The sequence below is a fragment of the Ascaphus truei genome, chromosome 6, assembly GCF_040206685.1.
Source record: "Ascaphus truei isolate aAscTru1 chromosome 6, aAscTru1.hap1, whole genome shotgun sequence".
NCBI classification, from domain to species: Eukaryota; Metazoa; Chordata; class Amphibia; order Anura; family Ascaphidae; genus Ascaphus; species Ascaphus truei.
In genome coordinates, this window is record NC_134488.1 from 72,838,927 (window position 1) to 72,864,204 (window position 25,278).

General features: G+C 42.9%; 1 protein-coding gene across 3 annotated transcripts in view; it reads left to right on the forward strand.

Moving 5' to 3' along the window:
* Positions 1–25,278, forward strand: part of VWA1 (von Willebrand factor A domain containing 1) — a 74,623-nt gene that overhangs the window by 28,273 nt on the left and 21,072 nt on the right. For all 3 annotated transcript variants that reach the window (XM_075604798.1, XM_075604797.1, XM_075604796.1), the window contains exon 2: positions 13,768–14,331. In XM_075604798.1, the coding sequence (XP_075460913.1) occupies positions 13,768–14,331 (564 nt within the window). The remainder of the gene's footprint in view (positions 1–13,767; positions 14,332–25,278) is intronic.

Sequence of the window (25,278 nt, forward strand, 5' to 3'; positions counted from 1 at the left end):
TTATAATCAAGTGTGCGGTACTGCTATGGGAACCAGGTTTGCCCCAAGTTATGCTAATTTATTCATGGACCATTGGGAAGAGGATTACATCTGGAACAACTGTCCCCTTTGGGCAAAATTGTGCTCTGGAGGCGCTACATCGATGATGTGGTGTTCGTCTGGTCAGGAGGCCAAGCACAGCTTGACACTTTTTTCACATATTTAAATCACAACGATAGGAACCTTAAGTTCACATGTCACTACAGCACCGAACATATAGATTTTTTGGATCTTCATATTTATGTTTTTGAGAATACACTTCATACAAGAGCATTTTTCAAACCAGTACAAGCAAATAACTATCTCAGGGCAGACAGTCAGCATAACCCTTCATGGATAAAAAATATTCCAAAGGGTCAGTTTGTTTGTCTAAAACGCAACTGCTCAGATAGAGAAACTTGACTCTCAGGCTAAAGAGTTGAAGCATAGATTTATGGATAGACGTTATTCTGAAAATCTTTTAGATGAAGCTTTGACGCAGGTTAACGATCTAGAGAGAGACACACTACTTGAATATAAAAAAACTGATCAAGTAAATGGATTTAATCATACGGTCTAGTTCATTACACAGTACAATGAAATGGCACGCAAAATACGACATACTTTAAATAAATATTGGCCAGTTTTGCTTCAAGATAGTACTTTGGTCGAAATTCTACCTCCAAAACCTATCATTATATTCACAAAGGCCAGTAATTTGAAATCAAAATTGGCCCCAAGCTGCCCACTTACTAAGCGTAGACAGAAACAAGTGAAAAGTATTAAAGGTTTCTTTACATGTGTCAAATTCTTAGCTTGCTCCTTTAGTCAGAATGCTAAGACATTTAAGTCTAACGTTACCTCTAAGACATATCCTGTCAAATCATTCATCAACTGTCGTTCAATATATGTAATATATTTACTCCAATGCCCCTGTGGTTTACAATATAGGGAGGACAGGAAGAACATTCCAGCGGAGAATATACGAACATATTTACAATATTAAGAAGGGATTAATCACGCATAGTGTTTCCCACCACTTTCTCATACATCATAATAAAAATCCAACAGGACTGGTATGTCAGGCAATCGAAATTGTCCACGCCAATTCGAGAGGGGGAAATAGATTAGAACAAGCCAGTATGCGAGAGGCATACTGGATTTATGAATTAAAGACACTCTCCCCAAATGGCCTGAACATTGATTTTGATTTGGGAGCTTTTCTGCAAGGGTGGAGGCTGTTATGATTTTCACTAATATCAGTATATTTTAAATTACACTTTATCATTGTCAACATTTTTATTTTGTGTTTATTGTATTTTGTGATTGTTTTAATGTGTATTTGTTATGTAAGGCTTTTTTCATGTTGATGGAATCGATTGATATAAGTAACAATCGATTGAGGCATTTGCTGTGCAGATTTGGGATATTTTGAACTAACCAATCAGAATCGCAGCAGTGCAATATATACCAGCAACCACCAACATCACCCATACCCCCTGAAGAAGTGTGCGCATGCGCACGAAACGCGTAGGGCAATTCTCAGAGCTTGTTTGACAAGATTGACGAGATCAGCGCGTCAGGAGTGAATCGGAAGCAGGAAGTACCTTCCTCCCCAAGGCCCGCCTCCCAGTGACAGAACATCCGCCCGAGGAACGCGGTGAAGCAAAGGAGCAGTTCTATGGAAGCTCCGATGTGACCGGAGGAGGACTGTGTATTCTGTGGCGGCTGTTATTCATTGCCTGACTATATCACCCATTCTGTGAGTAGGGTTTCGGTTTTAACCCACCAGACCAGCGATCGTTCTTGTCCATCATTCATCATTATATTATTGTTTTATTTTGTTATTAAATTAGCTCTTATATTTTTACAGCCTTGTCATTGTTTGTCCCATGTCTGGCTTGTTGTGTGTTTCTGTATAGACATGTGAGTTATTGTTTTATGTTCACAGACAGTGTTAGCTTTTTACTATACTGGCATTCTTGCACTATATTTCTCCCTTTGTTTTCTTTCATATCACGAACACACAGAGGAATCTGTATCTGGGACAGGGCTTTAGATACAAAAGGTGTAGATAGAAGACATCATTGAGTATGACGCAAGAGTCGGGATGGTGCATTGCGAGAAATTAGGGCTGAGATGTAAGGAGGAGCAGAAGAGTGTAAAGCTTTAAAAGTGAGGAGGAGAATTGAGTGCGAGATGTGGGATTTGATAGGAAGCCAGGAGAGTGATTTCATCACGGGAGACGCTGAGACAGATTTAGGAAAGAGCAGAGTGATTCTGGCAGCAGCGTTTATGATAGATTGTAGGGGAGACAGGTGAGAGGCAGGAAGGCTGGACAGCAGGAGGTTACAGTGATCGAGACGGGAGAGAATGAGGGTTTGAGTCAGAGTTTTAGCAGTCGAGCAACAGAGGAAAGGGCGTACCTTGGTAATATTGCGGAGGAAAAAGCGACAGGTTTTAGAAACGTTTTGAATGTGAGAGAGGAGTCGAGTGTGACCCCTAGGCAGTGTGCTTGGGCTACTGGGTGAATGATCGTACTTCCAGCAGTAATGTGAAAGGCTCTGTTTTTGCAAGTTACGTTTAAGTCAGCGGCGCGCCATCCAGGATGTTATCGCAGAGAGACACTCAGATACTTTGGTCTGTACAGCAGGTGTAAGGTCAGGGGTTGAAAAGTAAATTTGAGTGTCGTCAGCATAGAGGTGATATTTAAACCCAAGAGATGTGATTAGGTCACCTAGAGAAAGGGTGTACAGAGAAAAGAGAAGAGGTCCCAGGACAGAGCCCTGGGATACCCTCACAGAGAGATCGATAGAGGAGGAGGGGGTGTTAGTGTTAGTAAAAAGACACTGAAAGTACGATGGGAGAGGTAAGAGGAGATCCAGGATAGAGCTTTGTTACAAATACCAAGAGTATGGAGAATGTGAAGGGGAAGAGGGTGGTACACCGTGTCAAATGCCGCCGAGAGACTTACCGGGAACACTAACGCAGGAACTTCCTGGCTGTTTAAATCCTCTGCGTCATGCTGGCTAATAGGAAGCTGCAATGGATGAACCTCTGGCTTTCTCTTGGTCTACGTAGAGCGATGATTTAAACGGCCATTTTGTTTCCCCCGGACGAGACAGTTCAGGAGCTAAGTGTACAGGTATAGAATCAGGGGGTCGCCGGAGCTGAAATTAAGCTTAAACTGAAATTATTATGTTTCAGCTCAGGAGAACGCCTGCTTCAAATCTCACCTATGGAGAGAAAAAAAGGGGGAGAGGGAAAAGTACATGCATTTTATTTTGTACTTTTTTGTTTACGTTTACATCCGATGCTCCATTCAGGAGATATACTGTAAGCATTTAGAAATATTAATTGTCCGGGAGGTTAGAATGTAGCTCTCCCCAGAGCCCAGTACAATTTAAAGGTTACCATGGTAACATCATCTACAAATTAAGAAAATTATGATTTTTAATGCATGGGACCAGGATACCAACATTATATAAAATAACCTTCTGGGGGGAGGCTGATGTTTTAGAGAGCGAGTAAATGTTTGGGTAAAATAATAGATGGTTTGGATTGTACAGTGCCAGAGCGATCAGCAATGTTCTAATACTGACTTAACACACAGCAATGTTCTAATACTGACTTAACACACAGCCATGGGCGTCCGCAGGGGGGGGCAAGGGGGGGCGCTTGCCCCCCCCTGGATCCTCGCAGTCGCAGCATTAATTTAATAAAATATGCTGAGGGAGGAAGAGGCAGCTGAGCCGCGGCCCGGGATTGGATGGGAGGCGGGGCTAGCTGCAGCAGTCACGCAGGGGTGGGGGCCGCCACGTGCTCTCCCGCGCTGACCGCTGTAACTCCCCATCCGGACCGGCACCCAGACTCTCCCTCTGGCCCTGCTCCCTCCTGCACCCCGGCAGACGGCAGTGTGGCCGCATTATCGCATAAGGTAGGGAGTGGGACACGTGGGACCAGGGAGAGATGGCATGGAGATGCGGGGGAGAGACTGAGATTGGGGGGGCAATTTGGCAAAGAAGCTTGGGGGGGGGGGCGAGGGAGATTGGGGGTGGGGGGAGGTTGGGGGGGCAAAGAAGCTTGGGTGGGGGGCGAGGGAGATTGAGAGATGGGAGATGCAGGGGGGGTGAGATGGGAGATGCATGGGGGGGAGAGATGGGAGATGCAGGGGGGGGAGAGATGGGAGATGCAGAGGGGGGGGAGAGATGGGAGATGCAGGGGGGGGAGAGATGGGGAGATGCAGGGGGGGGAGAGATGGGAGATGCAGGGGGGGGGGCCGGGGGGAGAGATGGGAGATGCAGGGGGGGAGAGATGGGAGATGCAGAGGGGGGGGGAGAGATGGGAGATGCAGAGGGGGGGGAGAGATGGGAGATGCAGGGGGGGAGTGAGATGGAAGATGCAGGGGGGGGAGAGAGATGGGAGATGCAGGGAGGGGGAGAGATGGGAGATGCAGGGGGGGGTGAGATGGGAGATGCAGGGGGGAGAGAGATGGGAGATGCAGAGGGGGAGAGATGGGAGATGCAGGGGGGGAGTGAGATGGGAGATGCAGGGGGGGAGAGAGATGGGAGAGGCAGAGGGGGGGAGAGATGGGAGATGCAGGGGGGGGAGAGATGGGAGATGCAGGGGGGGGAGAGAGATGGGAGATGCAGAGGGGGGGAGAGGTGGGAGATGCAGGGGGGGAGAGAGATGGGAGATGCAGAGGGGGGGAGAGAGATGGGAGATGCAGGGGGGGAGAGAGATGGGAGATGCAGAGGGGGGGAGAGATGGGAGAGATGGGAGATGCAGGGGGAGGGGAGAGATGGGAGATGCAGAGCGGGGGGAGAGAGATGGGAGATGCAGAGGGGGGGAGAGAGATGGGAGATGCAGGGGGGGAGAGAGATGGGAGATGCAGAGGGGGGGAGAGTGTGTGTATGAATAATGTGGTGCAACTGCATGCAATGGTGTTTTTTTAATATTTAATATTGCTTTATTAACCTTCAAGCTTTCTCAAATTTGCTTGAAAATGCACCATTTGCCCACTTTTTTTTCAAAATTTTCTCGGGGGGGGGGGGGTAAGGGGGGGGGAGAAACCCCCCTTATGCTGGTCGTGCTCGCTCGCCACGGTGCACTCACCACCACTTTCACGCCGGGCACTGGCCGTTAAAATTATGCCCCCCCCTGAAAAAATTTCTGCGGACGCCCATGCACACAGCAATGTTCTAATACTGACGTAACATACAGCAATGTTCTAATACTGACTTAACACATAGCTAGAGGTTTCCTTTGGGAATATAAGGCCTGACCAACTTCCGGATATGGAATTTTATGCTATGTTAGGTGTTGATGTTTGCATTTATTTGTAAGTAAAACATACTTTTTAATAGATCTCCCTGAGTAATAATAACTCGTGCATTTTGAGCTGCTAACTTTGCTAACTAAATATAACCTCACAAAAAGGTGCTGTCGTTTTTCATCTGCTCAGGATCAGATTGGGAGGAATATAAGCGATCACCATTGGCGGAAAGGGTATGGACTGCCACTACTTTTTTTTACAGCCCAACAGTACCACAGATCCACTTACTGGTCAACTTTTTAGGGAAAGAAAAACCTCTCTTCCTTTTGCTTTCTCTGCATCAATATTGTTTTCATCTTTCTAAAATATTGTGTAAATAGCTTTTACCCAATGTTGAACAAATTGAGTGCTTTTTTTGTCAGGCACAGTACTCACTGCTTTGTAGGGCCACGTTGAGCATTGCCGATTATATAGTGCAGTGATTGTTCTTTAAAGCTGCAGTTCAGGCTCCCGTTTTTTTTTTTTTTAGTTTTTTTTTTTTTTAACTTCAATAGTTTCATGTGTGCAATCTCTATTTACCTAAAAAAAACTGCATAGCTGCCAGTCAATTCGTTCTCCGTCTATTGATCGGCAAAGATTGGCGACATCTTTAAATATGGGGAATGTAAATCGTTGCTATAGGAACAAGCATGCTTGTTAAAATAGAATACAAGAAAATTGGTCTTTCAAAGTTGTTAAATGCTAAAAGTATTTTTTCTTACAACAGAACTGATTTATTAAAAAAACACACATGCAGGATATTGCTTGAACTGCAGCTTTAACCTGTTGTTTCTCATGTTTTGGATGGTGATACAGCTACAGTAGCGGAATTTTTTGCATATATCAGAATGAGGTGTTGTGTCTTATAAGTATAAATAATGATATGAACAATGGTGAAAGATTAAAGCGCACTTTAAAATGAAAAAAGTGGTGTATGACCAACCTCAGTGACCCGCGAAAAAATTACATATAAAAAGATATACGTCACAATATGGAAACCAGAGGGGGAAATGTAGCTCCGAAGAAAAAATACTTTTTCCAATTGTCTCAGAGATAGTAGGTACAGGATATGGAGCGAAAATAGTAGGTTGCCCATTAATTGCCATTGGGGTTATCTTTGCTCCCATTGAGGGCATAGGTAGCCACACTGGCAATCATTGGGTGTATTGGATAGTATTTGTTGTTGTATTTTAATGTTTATTCTGGGTAGAGGGAGTGGGTGAAGGTAGTATTTGGTGGTTAGCCACTAAGGTAATGAAGCTGCCTGTAAATGTATCTATATACATAATATAGAAGCAGGGGGTCTCCGGAGCTGATATTAATGCGTGTCAGCTCCGGAGAGAGCTGGCTTCAATCCGATGTAGTAAAAATAAAATGTATCCATCAGTCACCTCGCAGATCCGAAGGGTGACGAGATCAGAATGTGCACGTTGCAGCCACGATGTGAATCTCGGAGCTACCTGAATAGCTTGATTTCTCAAAAAAATGCAAGTTTGAGCATTTTTGGAGCTAGCGCTCGGTTTCTCTGAACGGGAGCACTACCGATCGGGAAGAAGCAGATTTCGAGCGAGTTTGCCATGTTACCAGAGCTTTCTGAATAGCTACACCTGCAAACTCGCTCGAGAAGTGCTCAAAACTGTTGATAACGCACTTATTGAAGCTACTAGAATAGGCCTAAATGACTCCAATTTGGAGAAAGGCTCCACATTATTTTGTGTTTCCATAACACTCTATTTAAATGTCTTTAGCGGCCTCTTTCTTTAAAAAAAAAAAAAAAATCTCATCAAGTTAAAAGAACATTCTTCAAAAATTTGAGCCCATGACTTCAAAAGTAGGCAATTTTAGGATCCTTAATCTCCCAGGGATCCTTTTGGCCTCCAAATACTTTTCTAAACTTGCTATGTCCCACCAGCAGTTTGCTTCCATGATTAATAACCTTTCCAGGAGAAAGAATACAAGATAGTTGATATCTACAGATGTAGCCAGACTTAAATGTGTTTCTGCCAGGGAATCCCAGCCACGGCTTCCTATGGATAGACTGGAAATGTTAGTTAGTTAGTTAGTTAGTTAGTTAGTTAGTTAGTTAGCTAGTTAGTTAGTTAGAACTAACTGTTGTAGATATCCTGCTGTGCTGGTGAAGTCTGCTGGTGGTTAAGAGAGCAGTAGTTCATGAAACGAAAGATCTCATACTTTACCACTATAGCCTTAAACTAGCCCTCCTTCTGCACCAGGCGAAGCCTGGGGCAAGAAGATTCGAAGCAGGACAAACTCGGAAAAGCTCTTTATCCAATCTACAGTAAACCTTTTCAGAAAAATGTCGTATTGAACTTGTGTCCTTCTGGCAGCAAGGTGAGACCTTCTTTAATGATAACCAAGTCAACCATACAGGCTGCATATGTTCCACTTTCTCCAGCGCATTGAGTTGAAATCTGTCTTTACAGAAGTATTTGATGCCATTATTTAATACATATTGGCTATTGACTTTTATGCCATTATTTAGTACATTCTGGCTTAGGGCTATTGTATTACAGTGCTAGGGTGACCAGACATCCCGGTTTAGCCGGGACAGTCCCGGATTTACTGCGCATGTCCCGGTGTCCCGACAATTATTTGAAAATGTTCCGGTTTCGGCTACAGAGAAAAAGGGGGTGGGGCCAGGCTCATGAGGGGTGGGGCCTGGATCGGCAGGAACTGAGCTAGAAATATGAAAAGTGAAACATACCGTTGCAGCCACAGGAGGCGCCTGCATGGCTGCCTCTCAGAGCTGGTGTGTGTGTGTATAGGTTTGTCTGTGCAGGTCAGTGGCTGTGTGAGTGTCTGTGCAAGTCTGTCTGTGCAGGGCAGTGTGTGCAGGTCAGTGGCTGTGTGTGTGGCTGTGCAGTTCAGTGGCTGTGTGAGTGTCTGTGCAGGTCTGATTGTCCAGGTCAGTGGCTGTGTGAGTGTCTGTGCAGATCAGTCAGTGGCAGTGTGTCTGTGTTGGTCTGTCTGTGTGAGTGTATGTGCAGGTCAGTGGCTGTGTGTCTGTGCAGATAAGAGAGAGAATGGGGGGGGGGGGTGTTGGAGATTGGAGGAGGGGGAGAGAGAATGGAGGGAGGAGAAAATGGGGCTGAGAGAGAATCGAGGAGGGGGGAAGTGAGAATGGGTTGGGGAGAGAATGGGTGGGAAGGGTGAGGAAAGGGAGAGATTGGGGGGTGGGAAGGGAGAGGGAGAATGGGAGAGGGGAGGGATGGAGAGAATGGGGGGAAGGTAGAGAGAGAATGGGGGAGAAGGTAGAGAGAGCATGGGAAGAGGTAGAATGAATAATACAGCACCAATGGTGACACTTGTAGATAAATATCATTATAATATTCATTTTTAGTAATGTCATTTGTTGTATTAATAATTTATGTGTCCCATTTTTTCATTTTGAAAATCTGTCACCCTATACAGTGCTTAAATCTGGAACACTCTACATAGTAGAAAACATCACACAAAATAAATAAGTGTGTGTTGCCATGTCTAAACATATCTAGTAGCAATCAGTAAAAGATGTTAGGACAAATAGACATTTGCAGGGCAAAGTGAACAGGAAATATAATACAATGTATTACATTGACCTTTGCAAATGCAGAAGTGTGCAGTTTATTAAATGAAATTTGCAATACTCATGAAATGGGAATCCAGAACATATGAAAGATTGTTTACATCTTTATGTATTTTTCACAGTAATATCCAGTAGTCACTTCTGAAATATGTTTTTGTGTCACTGCTAAATCTTTTACATTTCATGGTCTGCCAAATGTTGATACTTGCTGTGAAAAACAAGAGAAACCTATACCGTTTAATAACTTTCAGAGATATAGAAAGTATGCAGTGCATTATACTGTATGAATAATTTATAATGTGCCACCAAGCCTCAACTAGGGGTCAAATATGCTAAGCGGTGCTGCCCCATACTATCCCCTTTGGAGCCAGAAGACACGCTACGGCTCAGTCATACAAAACAGAAGAGGAACCTAACCCCATCACTGCCCAATTGCAGGTAGAGAGTAGTGTGTCACTCAGCTTACAACGTCCTCATTCTACAACTGGTTTGCTTAGAGGATGAAGGAAAGTGTATGCTCCGGAAACAGTGCATTACAACTGTAGACCACCATATAATTTATTGTGTAGATTGATGTTCTGATTGCCGTTTAAATACTGTCTTTGTCTAAACACATATTGCACTGTTTAAGAGTGGGTACAGTCTGTCCCTGCTTTAGTGAAATACATTTTATTTGTGCTACCCTTACCACCAGATTGACCGAACAGTGCTAAATGAAAGCACCCCTTAAGTCCTATTCAAGTTCAGATCAGTTTCTTTGTGCATTCATCTATGAACCCTCTCCCAAATGTAGGGACTATCTCTATATCCACCCAAAAAGCAGTTTGGGTTTTCGGCCAAATTTCACCATTAAAATCTATGGGGATTTTTGTTTGAAAAAAAACGCTTTGGCATATATAGATTTAACACATTGTGTGATTATGCTATAACGACCGAAGTAGTGGCCGAATGAGCTATTTTCGCATACAATTCCCCCTCCAAAGGGGAACCCCCCTGATCGGTAGCTTTGGTTGGTGTAGAATAAGCTCTTTTTTCTCCTGTGTGTATGATATAGAACGTGTACTAATCAAAGAGGTAGAAGCGATTAACTAACTCTCCAACCAAACACGGTGCTGCATGTCTGACAGACTGACGCTTCCATAGGTCTCCTGAGGCTGTACCTTTTTAATCTTCAGCAGGATGTCTGTTTTTGCCAGAGTTTCTGGGTGTGTCTGGTTCATGAGGCACTCCTTTGGAGAGTCAGTGGTTTCCTCTAACCCTGTTTAACCCCTTTATTCCACTGCATGATCCGTATTTGTGATCCTGTGTCTTTTATGCTCATTAGGACTGAGTCTTATTCAGTCACCTTCAATCATTTCATTTGTATCATCAGTGGTCTTATAGTATCCAATTAAGTTTTACTTTGAAGTCAAAAGTGTTCTATTAAAAAATATTTTTTACTCCAGAAGCACCAGGTTTCAGTAATGTCCTTGGAGCCTGCGATTTAGCTCCCCCACCCCATGTATACTTAGCCCCATAATAATACTTTTAATAAATAAACACAAACAAAGATCTGGAGGTACAAAGGCCACAGTTTTAATTAATGTACATTATGTATCCCGATAAGTGCCAACCCTGTCAGAATGCTCAACCCCCGGGTAAAGGCCAGGGGTACTGAAACCAGGGCCCACAACCCACCCCCAAGCTGGGCACCACACCGGCCAGGCCTTTTAGCGAGAATAGGCACCAGGAAGTCGTGTTGAAACGAGCCCTGCCCATTTAAATAAGCCCAACCCCTCAGGACTTTACCGAATCATAGTGCCCCATCTGGTAAGGTTAACGCGCTCTTACCCCCCAACAGCCACTGCGACAAAGGCAACAACACGCTACAAAATGCCCATCTCAAAAGAATAACCAATCATTAAAGTATCTCCTTTACTTTTTCTTTCTCTTTTTTTTTTCCTTCCATGTACAAGCTTCTAACAGTGTTACAGCATTACAGTATGATCTCATGACATCATAACAAAGGGACTGATGGGCGGGAACTTTCCTGGCAGAGCACCGACTGTCCTCCTGTCCCTGCACAGGATCTACTGTATATATCCTGTCCCCAGCCCCCGCTTCTCAAACCAACACAGTGAGAAGCTAGAAGGGGCAGGGGACAACATGGCCCCACAGAAGTGGGAAGATAGGGGGAGCCTAGTCCAGGCGGTCATGGCACCCTGTGGTCTAGGGACTCAGGGCAACTTTTGAGCAATTGGACCATGTTGATTAAAGATCTGTAGCTGTGAAGCCGCCTTCCCTTTGCTCAGGAAGATTTCAGCCTGATAGGACGTTATAGCTGTGCTATTCTTCTGTGGTGCTCTAAAGTGCTGCGCCTGCCAGTCTCTGTATCCAAATAATTCTGCAAACTACAAATAGCAGAGTGCTGACAAACTCTGCACAGAATCCCTTATCAACTTTGACTCATACAGCTTAGAAGGTGCTCTAGGTGGGAAAGGACTTTGCTCAGGTATGCAATATCAACCCACCTAGTCAACTTTGACTTCACAGAACCACCCCCTCCCCCAACCCCCCATAGAGACCATTGAATAGGTTAATGTAAGCAGTATGCCGAGTGGTTTCTGAGTAACTACTATATTTGCACAACTAAACTCCCACGTTTTGGTTAAATAAAGTTCTCTGTTTTATTAAAGGATCTCTTTCCTTATGCTCTTCTAACAAAGTGTCAGGGAAAAAAAGGGGGATCCAACACTTTACGGTTTTGATTATAATGCTAATTTATTTGTGCCGCACAGCGTTTCAACCTAAATAGGTCTTTCTCAAGTGACTAGGCACTTGATGCCTAGGCACTTGAGAAAGACCTATTTAGGTCGAAACGTTGTGTGGCACAAATAAATTAGCATTATAATCAAAACCGTAGAGCGTTGGATCCCCTTTTTCCTGAGTATTGCCCTGGAATTACTCTGACAGGTACTCCTTGAACGAGCAGCACCGGTAAACTGTATGTATTTATTTTTTCATTGTGGTGTGCAGCATACTCCTTTATTTACTTCTAACGAAGTGTAGCATTGAACTTTTAAAATATGTGGATTCTCCGTCAAAGGACGCAGATGCTATATTATAATGAACGTCAACAAAGCTTACAGGTATTTTTAGTCTCGTGTGTGTCAGTTAACAATCTGGGAGTTCTTATATAGGAGAATGTAAGGAATCTGGCTTAAGGTAAAGATACCTGTAACGATTTCTATCAAATGTAGGACACTATTTCTTCCGTTCAATGCAGATGCAAGCAGAAGAAAATGAATTTCAGCTTGATACACCGTCTACATTGTGTTTAAAGAGCTTTAATAATAAGTGCAGCAGGTGTTCTTATTGATGCTTCATCAGATTCAATTTATTAGTGTCTATTGGCAATGAATTGTTATCCTCACGGACAGGGTCTTACTTTGACGAAGGTCTGTTTGTGGACCAAAAGACATTGGCAGAATTAACTAATGAACGGAATCAGTACGAAAGCCTATTGCATCTCTTAGGATTTGCAATGACAAAACTGCTATTAATAAATGTGAGTGAACAAATACCACAACTCATTTAGGTTGGGAAGTGTTGTGATTTTGAAATCCGAACGTTGCAAAGATCAACGTTTGTTTGGAAGTTTTGAGTTGAAATTCAAGCCAAACTCCTGGAAAGGCTTATCCGCGGATATGTTTAAAAAAAAAAATTAAAATCAACTGGACAAATGAAGAAACCTTTGGAGAATTCTTTAAAGATTTAAAATGTAGCAAAAATGGACAACAAATCCTGTTTATTTTCATTTTTTTTCCATAATAAAATCAAAAATCCAAAACCAATTGAGTTTTAGCAAATATATTTGTACTAAAACACCAGCAAAATTGCCCACCTTACTATTTATTTGCGCAATTGTCATATGTCATTTTAAAAACATTTTTTACACACTTTGAGTTAGAACCTTTCTTGGGTTTCCCAAGCATGTCATTTTTATGCACAAAGCACAGTTATTTGCATACCTGCTGTTTAACGATCCAATAAGAAGCCGGAGTTGTGGTTGCTTAGCGATATGACAGAGTGCAGTAAGATCAAGATAGGTAAAGTATATAACCCATGCATCCCTGAATCCACAATGGATCAGATAACTGAAGCACTTTAACTACTCATTGTAACCGAAGTGACGGCATAGGCATGTACTGTACTTACACATGTCTCTCTTTAGTAGCTGATTTTAGTGTATGAATAAAGGCCTTTTTGAGATTTTTCATTGCGGATGAAATTGTAGATCATGCGAGTGGTATGATTTATGGTAGAAGTTGGGTGTGAGTTGTGGCTCCTGAGCAGCATTTGCAGTTTAGCGGAGAATATTGATCTAATGTGATGTATATAATTGCAGATGAATGTTTGTTAGGCAGATGGGAGACTGTGTGCAACTGATGTGAAAGTGTAACTTAACATAATGCTTTTATGCAGAACAAAGAGAGCACTGAAATGCTGCAAAGAACTTTATTTGTACAAAGGTTTAATGGAGTGATGCTAATATCTGTTGAAGAGTAATGGAATCAAAACGGCAGTGGATAGTCACACTCGAGTGGAAATAACAGCAAATGGCTATTCACACTGGAGTGGAAATAAAATAACGAAATGAAAAAAATCATCCGAGCCATGAATTCCACTTCAGTGTGAATAGCCATTTGGTGCTATTTACACTCAAGTGTGAATATCCACTGCTAATCAAAACACTGTTTTTGATTCTCATTCATGTACGATCAATCATAAATCTCTTCAGACATAGAACATACAACAGCTACTGTAATCTTTTTTGTTTTTAACCTCATTTTACTCTTTTTATGTCTTCCAGACCCTCCCCTTTTCATCCCTGACTCTGAGGGTGACCTCCTCTTCCTTCTGGACAGCTCAGGAAGCGTCTCCTACTATGAGTTTGCCAAAGTGAAGGAATTTATTGGGGATCTCCTGCGTCCGTTCACTTTCGGTCCACAGGATGTTCAGGCCAGCGTTGTACAGATCAGCACGGACCCTGCTCTGGAATTCCCCTTCAACCATCATAGCTCCAGCCGGAAGGTCGAAGAAGCCATACGGGACATAAAGCAGCGTATGGGAGACACCAACACAGGCAAAGCACTTTCGTATGTTAAGGATAACCTTTTTGCAGATAAGTTTGGATCAAGGGCTGGTATCCCAAAGGTCTTGGTGTGGGTGACAGATGGCTTATCCAGTGATGATATCTCTCAGCCAATGCAGCTCCTGAAGGACATGGGTGTCACTGTGTTTATTGTTAGCACTGGCCGAGGGAACTATATTCAGTTATCTACAGCAGCCAGCCAACCACCTGACAATCACCTCCACTTTGTAGATGTGGACGACCTCCGCATTATTACCAAGGAGCTTCGGGACTCTATCATTGGTATGTAAACATCTCCTCACTGTTTGGGGCTCTGGGGTAGCACACATGGTTGATGCAAAACAAGACGCTATCAGAAACTGATCATCTGTACGACATCACAAAGTATAGAGTAGACGTTAAAAAAAAGGAAATAGAACAGTGAATGGGAGGTTGTAGAGATATTATAAATCACACACACAGTGAAATCATTGAATCTAGTAATGTCACAGAAGAAAGTAATAATGCTGTGGAAAGTCAAACATTCCAAGGAAATTCTGTGACAATAGCTAGTTTATTCCAACTCTTATAGAGACTCTTACTCAACAGCTGATGTAAACTTTCAAGAGCTGTCAAGAGCTGACAAGAGCTGACACTGTGTTGCAATTGTACAATGCTTTAGGCCAGGGGCGGGCAACTCCAATACTCAAGGGCCACCACCAGGTCAGGTTTTCAGGATATCCCTGCTTCAGCACAGGTGGCTCAATCAGTAGCTCAGTCGAAGTCTGGGTAATTTATGCCTTTTTTACATAAATCTTACAGTATAAATATTTTTAAACCATTTATCACATTAAATTATAAACCTGGTGATCTGAGACTTGGGAGGGGTTTTATTTTCCCTGGATACTCCCTTTTGTTTCATGTCACTGTGTGTTCAACAAGAGTTAGCACAGTTAGACCCAGATACACAAAAGGGCGCTAAGTTTTAGCATGCCTTTATTCCCACTCAGATGAATGGATGCTGAGCTGTACCCTTTTGTGGGTCTGAGCCTTGAGTTCCCTCGCATTATCTTTATTGGCACTTTGATAATGACAGCGTGAACTAAGGGTAAAGAAAACACCTTGATTGACAAACAGTTCCCTATTAATTTCCAGAGAAACAAAAGAAGCTAAATCTTTGATTTTAGCATGGTTGGATTACTTTAAGGAAGCCAATTAGATTGTTAACTGTTGCTAAATAGGTTGTATTGTGGCCTATGTGGGAATGCACCTTTAAATCATATGCAGGAAAAAAAAAACATATTAAAGACAAAAATTCCAAACATACAGCACAATATAACCATCAATATAAAGCGGAAAATACAGGGGAAGAAAGGAAATTAGGGTCAAGAAACCAAGTGACCAATAATCAAAAGTAATTGATACACAACGTTTTGGGGTACAAACCCCTTCATCACATGCTACTTCTGCTAATGATGTTATAGTGCTTTGTATTGTTGTCATTGAGTTTTGTATGCTTTGTTTTTTTTTCATGTGATATAATAGATTTTTGATACTTTTAGCTTTTTTGAGTGCAGCCTGCCTTTGTTGTGTATGTACTGTTAATAGGTTTAGGGGGTAACCTATCTGATATTCTAGCACCAAAGTGTTGTTCTTTTGGCAGACAAAGTTGTTCATGGCTTATGCTAACTGGGACTATACGTAAACTATGACACTATGATGTAGTAGTATGTTTTATCTTTAGGACTGAGTGACTCAGAGTCACACGCTTTTCAATGCTGGATATATTGCTTATTTATATAGCTGTGTATAGGTAACTGTGATACAACAAGCACGTTCTTAAATCCACCTCTGAATCACAGAGCAGTGATATGACTTGGTGAAACTCAATAGCCTAAGTCACAGTGCAGTGATCTTGTCACTTTTCACCAGTTTTACCGTTGGGAATTAACACTCTCAAAATACGCCCGGTCAGAGAGAGGGTCATACATGCCAGGTCAGAGGGAGGGTAATACTGCAGTTGGCCAAATTGCACCTGCTCTCTAGATTTAGGGTTTAATACAGGTAAACTCTTCAAATAGCCGCACTATACAGAATAAGTCTCATGACAAGACATCTTGATTAAGTTCATATTTTTATTGCAGGTGTCTAGACGCGCAAGGTTTAGGGGAACCCCATGCCTCAGGTGCAATGTTCTCAGCCAAATTTAGGGTTTAGGAATTTTGACCTAACACGGCCCGATTGGCTGCTTCAGCGGAAATAGAATAAACCCCTTAGTATTTCAGACCCCAGCTCCAGTATTCAAGCACCGTTGGCAAACACAATATGTAACCCCTTTAGTGTCCATGGGATCTGCATGCTTTGCGTCACATAAAAGGTTAAAAAAAAAAAACATAAAAGTGTATCTCCTCTGCCAGCTTAGGAGGTATTTCACTAAAACCTTCTAGTAAGAAAGGGATCAATTCTTCGTTCAGTGCATCTCCCCCGCCAAGGAATGTTGATAGGTCATGTGCCCTGCCATCTCGTCTGGTATTAATATCACCCTGGCAGGAAGAGACGGTTCAGGAGGGGAATTGTTTTGTGGGATTGGTTGATAACAAAAAGGAAAACAAGTGAAGTTTTTGTTTTTTGTCATCTGATTAAAGTGGGGGGGCTCTGAGATTTCAAGGATTCCCCTTTATTGGGTCACCATCAGTGCTGGTTAGGTGCAGTGTAATTGATAGTGTAAGCTGGCTGTGTCCTCCTCCTGTCTGTCTTGTCTCACTGTATCTGGACCTTTTTTCAATGGGCTCTGAAGAGGTCTTCTCCAAGTTAGAGACTTTTGTCCCACTCATTTGAATGGAGCTGATCTCTTCTTCAGCACATCTTGAATTGGGATTCTTCTGCTTTGTGCTTGGCTCCAGAATGGAGAAAAGAACAGGAGAACAGTCAGTTTAGGCTTAAGGCCTTACTCTGTCTACGTGGCAGAAGTGGCTGTTATGGCTGTTTTTGGCCACAAATCCACATTGAAGCCCATGGGGATTTTTGGCCAAAAACAGACCAAACGGCTGCTTCAGCGTATATACTGTAGAGTTACCACCATTAGGCTGCACCTAAGCACATCCAATTCAAGGATGAATTATGAAATGATTAGAGCTGTTTTAAGCCCCACTTATCTTGATTTGCCAACTGGACAGAGTTAACTTTGTGGAATAGGTTTCTAAAGTGTTTTTGTAAGCCCTTTACATTCAATGTGTAAACACATTCCTGAAAATTAACCTTTGCACAACACCCTCAATGCCAGGAAAAGCCCTCAAACATTATTTTTGGTAAAACACAGAAATACAAGCAATACCTGAAATATCCTTTTCTTTTTCCCCCTTTAATTTCTCCCACAGTCCTCACCCACATTACTTATTTAGTTTTTCAGGCAGAAAAACCAATTGGATAAGAATAGAAATCTCTGAACTGTTATGTATCAATTGTACGAAGCATAAAAGGCTTGCTTTATAAGGTTAAAGCACAAGAAGAATGCTACAGTATTTGGATTAGCTGACAGTCAGACCCAGCAAGTCTAACAAAGCTTCTTCTTTGTGAGTCAGAATCTAGGTTGCCAATGCCAGCAGACTTCTTCTACTAAACCTAATTGGATAAATGAATAAAAATACATATGTCCTTAAGATCATCTGAAGTGTCTTCTAGATTTGGAAGCCCAAAAAACTCCCGGTATTATTTATTAAACAATATATTAACCCTTTCACTGCCAGATGGGCTGCCATGCATTGTTCTGCAATGGCATCTCTGGAAGCTAAGTGGTTAAAGCAGTTGGCATCAATTGTACACCTCTAATGTCCTCTATTCTGCCATACAGGAAGCTTTGCTTTTTGGTGTTACTGTCGATCAAAGGTGAGTGGGGGAACGATTTAACATTGCAAAACTGGCGGGAATCCGCTGAAGCCAATATATGTTACATTTCCTCTAAGTAAAGTGTTTTTGGTTCTGGGATAGTGTATATGTTTTGCAGAATGTTAATCATATATGTAAAGGAAGAACAATATTTTACCAAGGACATGAAATGCAGATGACATACTGACACAGTGGCATAGCTAGACATGGGCGGGCCCCCGGGCAAATAACATTTCAGGGCCCCATTAATATTAATACTGCTGTAATTTTTTTCTCCCACCCCATCCTCTCCCAGATCCTCTCTCTAATCATCAGCTCCCCCTCACCAGCTCTCCCTCCTTATCATCATCAGCTCTCCACCCCTCATCCGCTCACCAGCTCTCTCCTTTCTCATTCTCACCAGCTCTCCCCCCTCATCATCATCAGCTCCCCCTCACCAGCAGCTTCCCCTCACCAGCCCTCCCCCTCCTCCTCATCAGCTCCCCCTCATTATCTCTCCCCCTTCTCATCATCAGCTCCCTATTCACCGGCTCTCCCCCTCAATATCATCATCATCATCAACTCTCCCCCCCATCCTCATCAGCTCCCCCTCACCAGCTCTCTGCCTCTCTCTTCCCCTTAGCTCTCTCTCTTGCCCTCAGCTCTCTCTCTCTTCCCGTCAGCTCTCTCTTCCCATGCTTATCTTTGGCAGGAGGAGATGATCAGAGGAGCAGCCGGCAGAGGAGCTGTGGCAGCAGACACTGGAAGTTATAAAGACTTCCGGGTCAGACTGCTAGAGGGCGCTCCTCCCCCTGCCTTGCTGATTCCTCTACCGACTTATGTTTTCTGGGGCCCGCCACCGCCTACCATCTCCCCCCCACCTGTCCCAAGAGTGCGGCCCCCCCGAGCTTAGCTCGGGCTATAGCTACGCCCCTGTACTGACATAAGGCCTACCCTGTGACAGAGTTTTAAAAAGTACATGAAACTAATAATAGATCATGTTTCAGAAAGAGGAAAGATTTTGTCATTGAGCTATGCCAGACTGTGAGTCAGCTTCTTTCAGTGTGTGTATAAACCATATGCTCTTATCAAATGTTTTCTGTTAGAATACTGCCAGATATTTCATCCATATGCTTCTATTAGTTTTGTCGCCTGCTACAGATGATACTGGACACTGTTCTGGCGAATATTGGGTGTTGTGCTCTCTACCCTGTACGTGATGATGTATACAATTTTCGGAAGCTATTTCAGGCATTCATCTGCTAGTACAGCTTCTACCTATGAGCTTTCTATCGTAGAGGCACATTTGCTGAAATTTAATTAGCATGTTTTTTTTCTCACACTTCGAAAAAAAAAATCCCCAAAGCTCAAATATGGTGTAAATTGTTTTTGCTCTTTTTTTTTTTTTTTTTGCGAATGTGCAAACTTTGCCTAATTTTTTTATATAGTAGCGTATTCTAATAATAATAAAATATTTAAAAAAACACCGTGTTTTTTTTTTTTTTTTAAATCGTAACGTATTTCTAAATATTAAAAATGCAAGAAAAATACAAAAAATGGTGGCAAATTTGAAGTTTGGCAAAAAATGTGCTCATCTCTGATTTGTATGAACCAGCCAGACCATCCAGGTAGAAGGAAACTTTCAGTTCCTCTTAGGAATTCAGGTAACAGGGAGCTGAAAAATCAGAGCACTCTTCCTCTAGAACCACCAGTTCATGCAAAAAAATGAGGACTCTGAGGCCCAGATTCCCCAAATGCCATTAGCATATATAACCTAAGTTAATGTCCATTAATAGTAACCAGCATTCAGTAAAGCATATAACGTGCCGTAATGCAGGTATTACGCTCGTAAACTTAAAAAGCATGGCGGTGTTTGTAACGACAGTAATTCTAAATATGTAAATTCGCTTGTTACAGCCTAAATAATATTCATCCCATGTTTACCAAGCTCCCTTAAGGGTAATGCTGGGGGGAAAATGCTACGTTATGCAAGTCATACACCTAACTCTGGCGTTACTCCCATCCAGATACTGAAATAGGGTTCTAGCAAAAGCATTCTTTCAGTGTCTGGATGGGCCAAGACTTAAATAGTGTTACATTATTTGAATATGACACAGTGTTATCCCTAAGCTTATTAGCTCAATTACCCCCGTTATTTTTCATATAACCTTAGCCCCCAGAACCACCTCGCTTTCATCAGATGACCACAAACAAAAACTTGACTTATTTGTTGGTTTTAACACAAATCCCTTAACTCAGGGAAACTACTGTTTAGGCAAAAAAAATATTTGCCCTGATAGTAAAGAGGTAGTCCAAGCAGCACTATATATATTGTGACATAGTCCAAAGATGTTAGGCTGCTCCCCTGCATCCAGTTTCGGGGTGGACGGCCCCTCCAAGTATCACAGTACCAGAGGATTTGCCTGGACATTTGGGACCGAGTTCCCACCACGAACAGATAAGACAAACAAATGTTTATTGCTGTTTCTAAAAGACTATGCTGTATCTAGTGACCCTAAATGAGAGGGCATTGTTTTAAGCTGGGGAACCAGGTTAGTTGGCCCAGCAGCAGTTAGAGGCTGATTCTGATGTGTAGTTAGATCCCTGAAAGGGATAGGATTTTTTTATATGATTTGGTTTTTATTTCTTAAAAGTGACACTGTGTGAAATGCTATGACACTGATATAAGTGAACCGCTGAATGAAAATGTCTGAGTGCCTCTAACCTACACATGTTAAAGCTGCAGTACCTTACTTGGATGAAAATAAAGCAGGCAGAAGCCTGAGTTAAGCAACGTAATACTTTGCATGTTCCTGTTTGTTGTATAATTAACCCTAGAAGACTGTGTCGGGAAGAACCCAGACAGACGTCAGCGCTACAAAAGAGGGGCGTTTGTCACATATGGTGGAGAATGCGGGTCGACACTATAAAGTCTGTGGGTTTGCAAATAAATGCGGGGCTTTAAAATGGCCGCCCAGCTGAACTAAAGTACTGATGCTATGAGTGAAGTCTGTCCCACTGTGTATATCAGTTGTGCTTCTAGCATACACAGAGAATGTGCGAAGTGTGGATGCAATAGCATCCTGAACCCAAACAGAAAACCAAAATGTTTTGCTGAAGAAAAAAAATTGCATCTAGCAAGTGCTGTTTGTAAAGCTAATGCCTTTTGCTGAAGTGAGTGAATTTGCAGCTAGCAAATTGTCCCTGCCGGGTTTCTAAAATGGCCAACGTGAAATGTTTGTTTTGTAATGCACGTAATCATGAAAAACAGTGTCTCTTCAGGCCATACGATGATGATGACGACGACTCGTATGTGGCCCCTGGAGAGCCGTACCCACAGATGAATTTAGTATGCTGGGCCTGTCGTGAAGTAGGTCACATGGAAGATGTGTGCCCCAAAATTTTCAAAGACAAACAGCTGCAAAAGCAAGCAACGCCCTGTGAGTGCAAGCAAAATGTGGAAGCTACCAGTGAGTGTGTGCCCAGTACCACTGATATCTCTGGAGCTAATAAAGCAAAGAGAAAGAAGAAGAAAAAGAAAACTGTTCCTCAAGTTACAGGGGAAGTGACCGAGCCACTTGAACCTGCGCTGTCAGGACATACGTCAGAAAGGCGCCGAGATGTGCTGCAGACCGGAATGACCGGCAGAATTGTCACGGGAACAGTGGCAAAGGAAAAGGAGGAGCAAAGGGAAGCTGAATCCTTGATCCAGGATAAAGAGGCTTTGGTTTCTGCACTCCAAGCTGCCCGCCATGATTATGAAGTCCTGTGGCAGGGATTGATGAAGGAGCGAGAATGTTGGAAGAAGGAGCAAGAAGCTAACAATAAGGAGCGAGAAGCGAACGCCGAGTTACAGAGGTGTATACTCCCAGCTTTACAAGAGCACGAGGCTTTGAAGAAAACAGAGTCTCTCTTATGGAGTGAGCTGGAAGAGGTGACGACTAGTCTGGAAAAGGCCAACACCGTAATTGCCACCATGGATGAAAAACAGATTAAGTCTGACAAATTGATTGCTATCCTAAAACAGAAATACGGGAAGGCTCTACAAGAGGTTCACGCGCTCAGCACAGAGGTGCAACACTTACGCCTGGAGGGCCACGGTCTGAACACAGAGCTGGGAATATTGAAGGAAACCTGTGAGAATGCCCTGAGTAATTTAGAGACTGTAAAGAGAGAGAATGTAATTCTGACACAGAAAAATTCAGACTTGACTGACCATATGGTGATAAGGTGATAAGAAGCTTCACCAAGCAGGAAAAGTGGAGAAGCAATTGATCCAGGAAAAGTTAGAAATACAGGAAGAGCTGTAGAAGCGAATGGCTGAGCGCGAGATACAGTGCGCCGAAAGGGAGGAGGTGTCCGTCCGTCAGGTGGTCTGCCTGACATTGCGCTATGAAAGCGAGATGGCTGAAATTCACAAGCAGCTGGACCACATGGCAAATGGGGGGGCCTGGCTGCTGCTGGAGCTGGACAAGACCCGGGAGGAGCACCTGCAGCTGCAGGTCAAGAATAGAGAAAAGGAAACAGAGTTAAACCTTGCGCTGAAACAGATGACAAATATGGAATCGCGACTCCACTCCAAAGAAGTTGAATTAGAAGCCTCTAGAGTGGTTCAGTTGGGATATCAATCCTACCTCCTAACCAAGCAAGCTGTACGTTCCTATACGCATATCTTCAATGCTGTTGCAATATTACGATTTGCTATAAAGATGAAGTTGGAGAAAGAGATTCCAAGGCTAAGAGAGACACGGTCACAAAAGGAGACCAGGGAAAGTAAACTCGATGCCCCCACTGATGACAAAGAGGAAGGAGAAAGAATTGACTTTGATTGTGCTGCTGTTATTCCAGAAACAGATAGGCACCCTCCTGAGAATACTGAGAATACACTCTCTGATCTGGGATTCAAAAATCGAGATCCTCAATTTCATTTATGTTGCCCAGAAGATTATCAAACTAGTGAACACACCCAGGCCACCACAGAAGATGTTTTAGCCAAGTGGGTGGCAGTTCCTGAAAACACAAACTTGATGAAAAATCCTGATGACATTGTTAATATGGACTACGCTTATACAGAGGCAATTAGGTCTCCAAAACCCAAAGGCCTGGTAATGGCCCGAAAAGGGAAATCAAAGATTTCTGATGAGAGGAGACATCTTAGTAAGAAGTACCATAAAGGTTCAAAGGTTGCAAAGCAAAAGCGACGAAGGTCAACGCTGGCCTTGAATTTTTCCGGATCTCGCCACCCTGGGCCACAATATAAAGACAAAGACTATCCGGCCCCAGAGTTCCGTCAGAAGCTAAAGAAACAGTCCAGTCATTTGCAGGTTGCAGCGGGCTATGAAATAAAGTCAGGGGATGTAATAGACTGGAAGTCAAAGAAAAAAAATGTTTGGGGAATTGACCGATATTTTTTTGTTATTACACGTGTGGACTATGTCACGGACACTTAACTTTGCAAATAAGCTAGTGTAGTTATGCTATATTAGGCCTCTAGAATAAGCATTTTGGCAATATTGCAATGTTATATTGGTTCTCTGTGTTGAAAATGTAGCTAAACTACAAATTACTATACAGGGTTGATGGCCCTTTTTGTTGGTAAATATGAGGTTCATATTCTAGAGTAGAAAAACCCAGGGAGGTAATAGAAACTGTCTGGTTTTGTGAGTATATTTAGCATATCCTGGGTTATAAGAGTGTGTGCTAGACATTTATTTTTCAAAATAGTTCCCTAATAGAGAGCAACAAAATATGTTTGCCAGGTATAGTCTCTTATGACAAAAACTATTGTCCATAATTGCAGTGGAAAAAAATTAAAAAAGTTAATATTCGTGTCGTGAATGTTTAATATTGTATTGCGGAGTTAGCTCAAGTATTTCAGGTAGGACGCTCACCCCAGTGAGGTCCATGGCCGCTCACCCCAGTAGGTGTGAGCTGGGGAGGGGGATATGTGACATAGTCCAAAGATGTTAGGCAGCTTTCTGCCCCATTTTAGGTCAGAAAGTGCAGGAATAGTTAAAAATGGTCCATTCCACAGCTTCACATTAACTCAGGCTGCTGGATGGAAAATCCAGACCACAGATTACAATGGGTCTAGTTCTCCCTCACCTGCTCTTCTAATCACATGCACAGGTATTTAGAGCAGAGAGGTTTGCATTTCACTCTCTCCTTAGAGCCTGGAGGCTGGGGGTATCGCTGCTTCCCTGCATCCAGTTTCGGGGTGGACGGCCCCTCCAAGTATCACAGTACCAGAGGATTTGCCTGGACACTTGGGACCGAGTTCCCACCACGAACAGATAAGGCAAACAAATGTTTATTGCTGTTTCTAAAAGACTATGCTGTATCTAGTGACCCTAAATGAGAGGGCATTGTTTTAAGCTGGGGAACCAGGTTAGTTTGCCCAGCAGCAGTTAGAGGCTGATTCTGATGTGTAGTTAGATCCCTGAAAGGGATAGGATTTCTTTATATGATTTGGTTTTTATTTCTTAAAAGTGACACTGTGTGAAATGCTATGGCACTGATATAAGTGAACCGCTGAATGAAAATGTCTGAGTGCCGCTAACCTACACATGTTAAAGCTGCAGTACCTTACTTGGATGAAAATAAAGCAGGCAGAAGCCTGAGTTAAGCAACGTAATACTTTGCATGTTCCTGTTTGTTGTATAATTAACCCTAGAAGACTGTGTCGGGAAGAACCCAGACAGACGTCAGCGCTACAAAAGAGGGGCGTTTGTCACAATATATATATGAGACCCATTAAGGTCGAAACAGTCTGTCTGTGGGTGGGTTTGCTGGCTATGCATCTTAACCCTGGCTGTGATCAAAGCTGTGACCATGTAGCATGCGTAAGCCTATAGGGATCCATGTTGATGGTTTTGAAGCAAAAGGCTCATGTGCTCATTTGCATGTAATTTCCCAGAATCCCTTGCTGCAGTGGAAGTGCTGTGTGATAATGGTGAAAGGCGGGGTTGCAGACCTGTCTAAGACATGCAAATGAGCACACAGTAATATTTCCATTTGCTAAATGCTTTGCTGTGGAGGGTTTCTGTCACTTTTTCTACCCACTGTGTGTGTGTGTGTGTGTGTGTGTGTGTGTGTGTGTGTGTGTGTGTGTGTGTGTGTGTGTGTGTGTGTGTGTGTGTGTGTGTGTGTGTGTGTGTGTGTGTGTGTGTGTGTGTGTGTGTGTGTTTTAATATATACAACCTTTGATTAACTTTTAATGAAAACGAATTACCTAAGCTGCCGATCGGTTCGTTTTCCTGTGATCGATCAGCAACGATCCTTCTTCCCAGGGTTCACTTAATGGCTGCCTTTCAGTTCAAATCAATCCTTCAGTCACTTTATCTCGGCATCTACAATGTATTCTTATATTTCTACGGTAACATTATC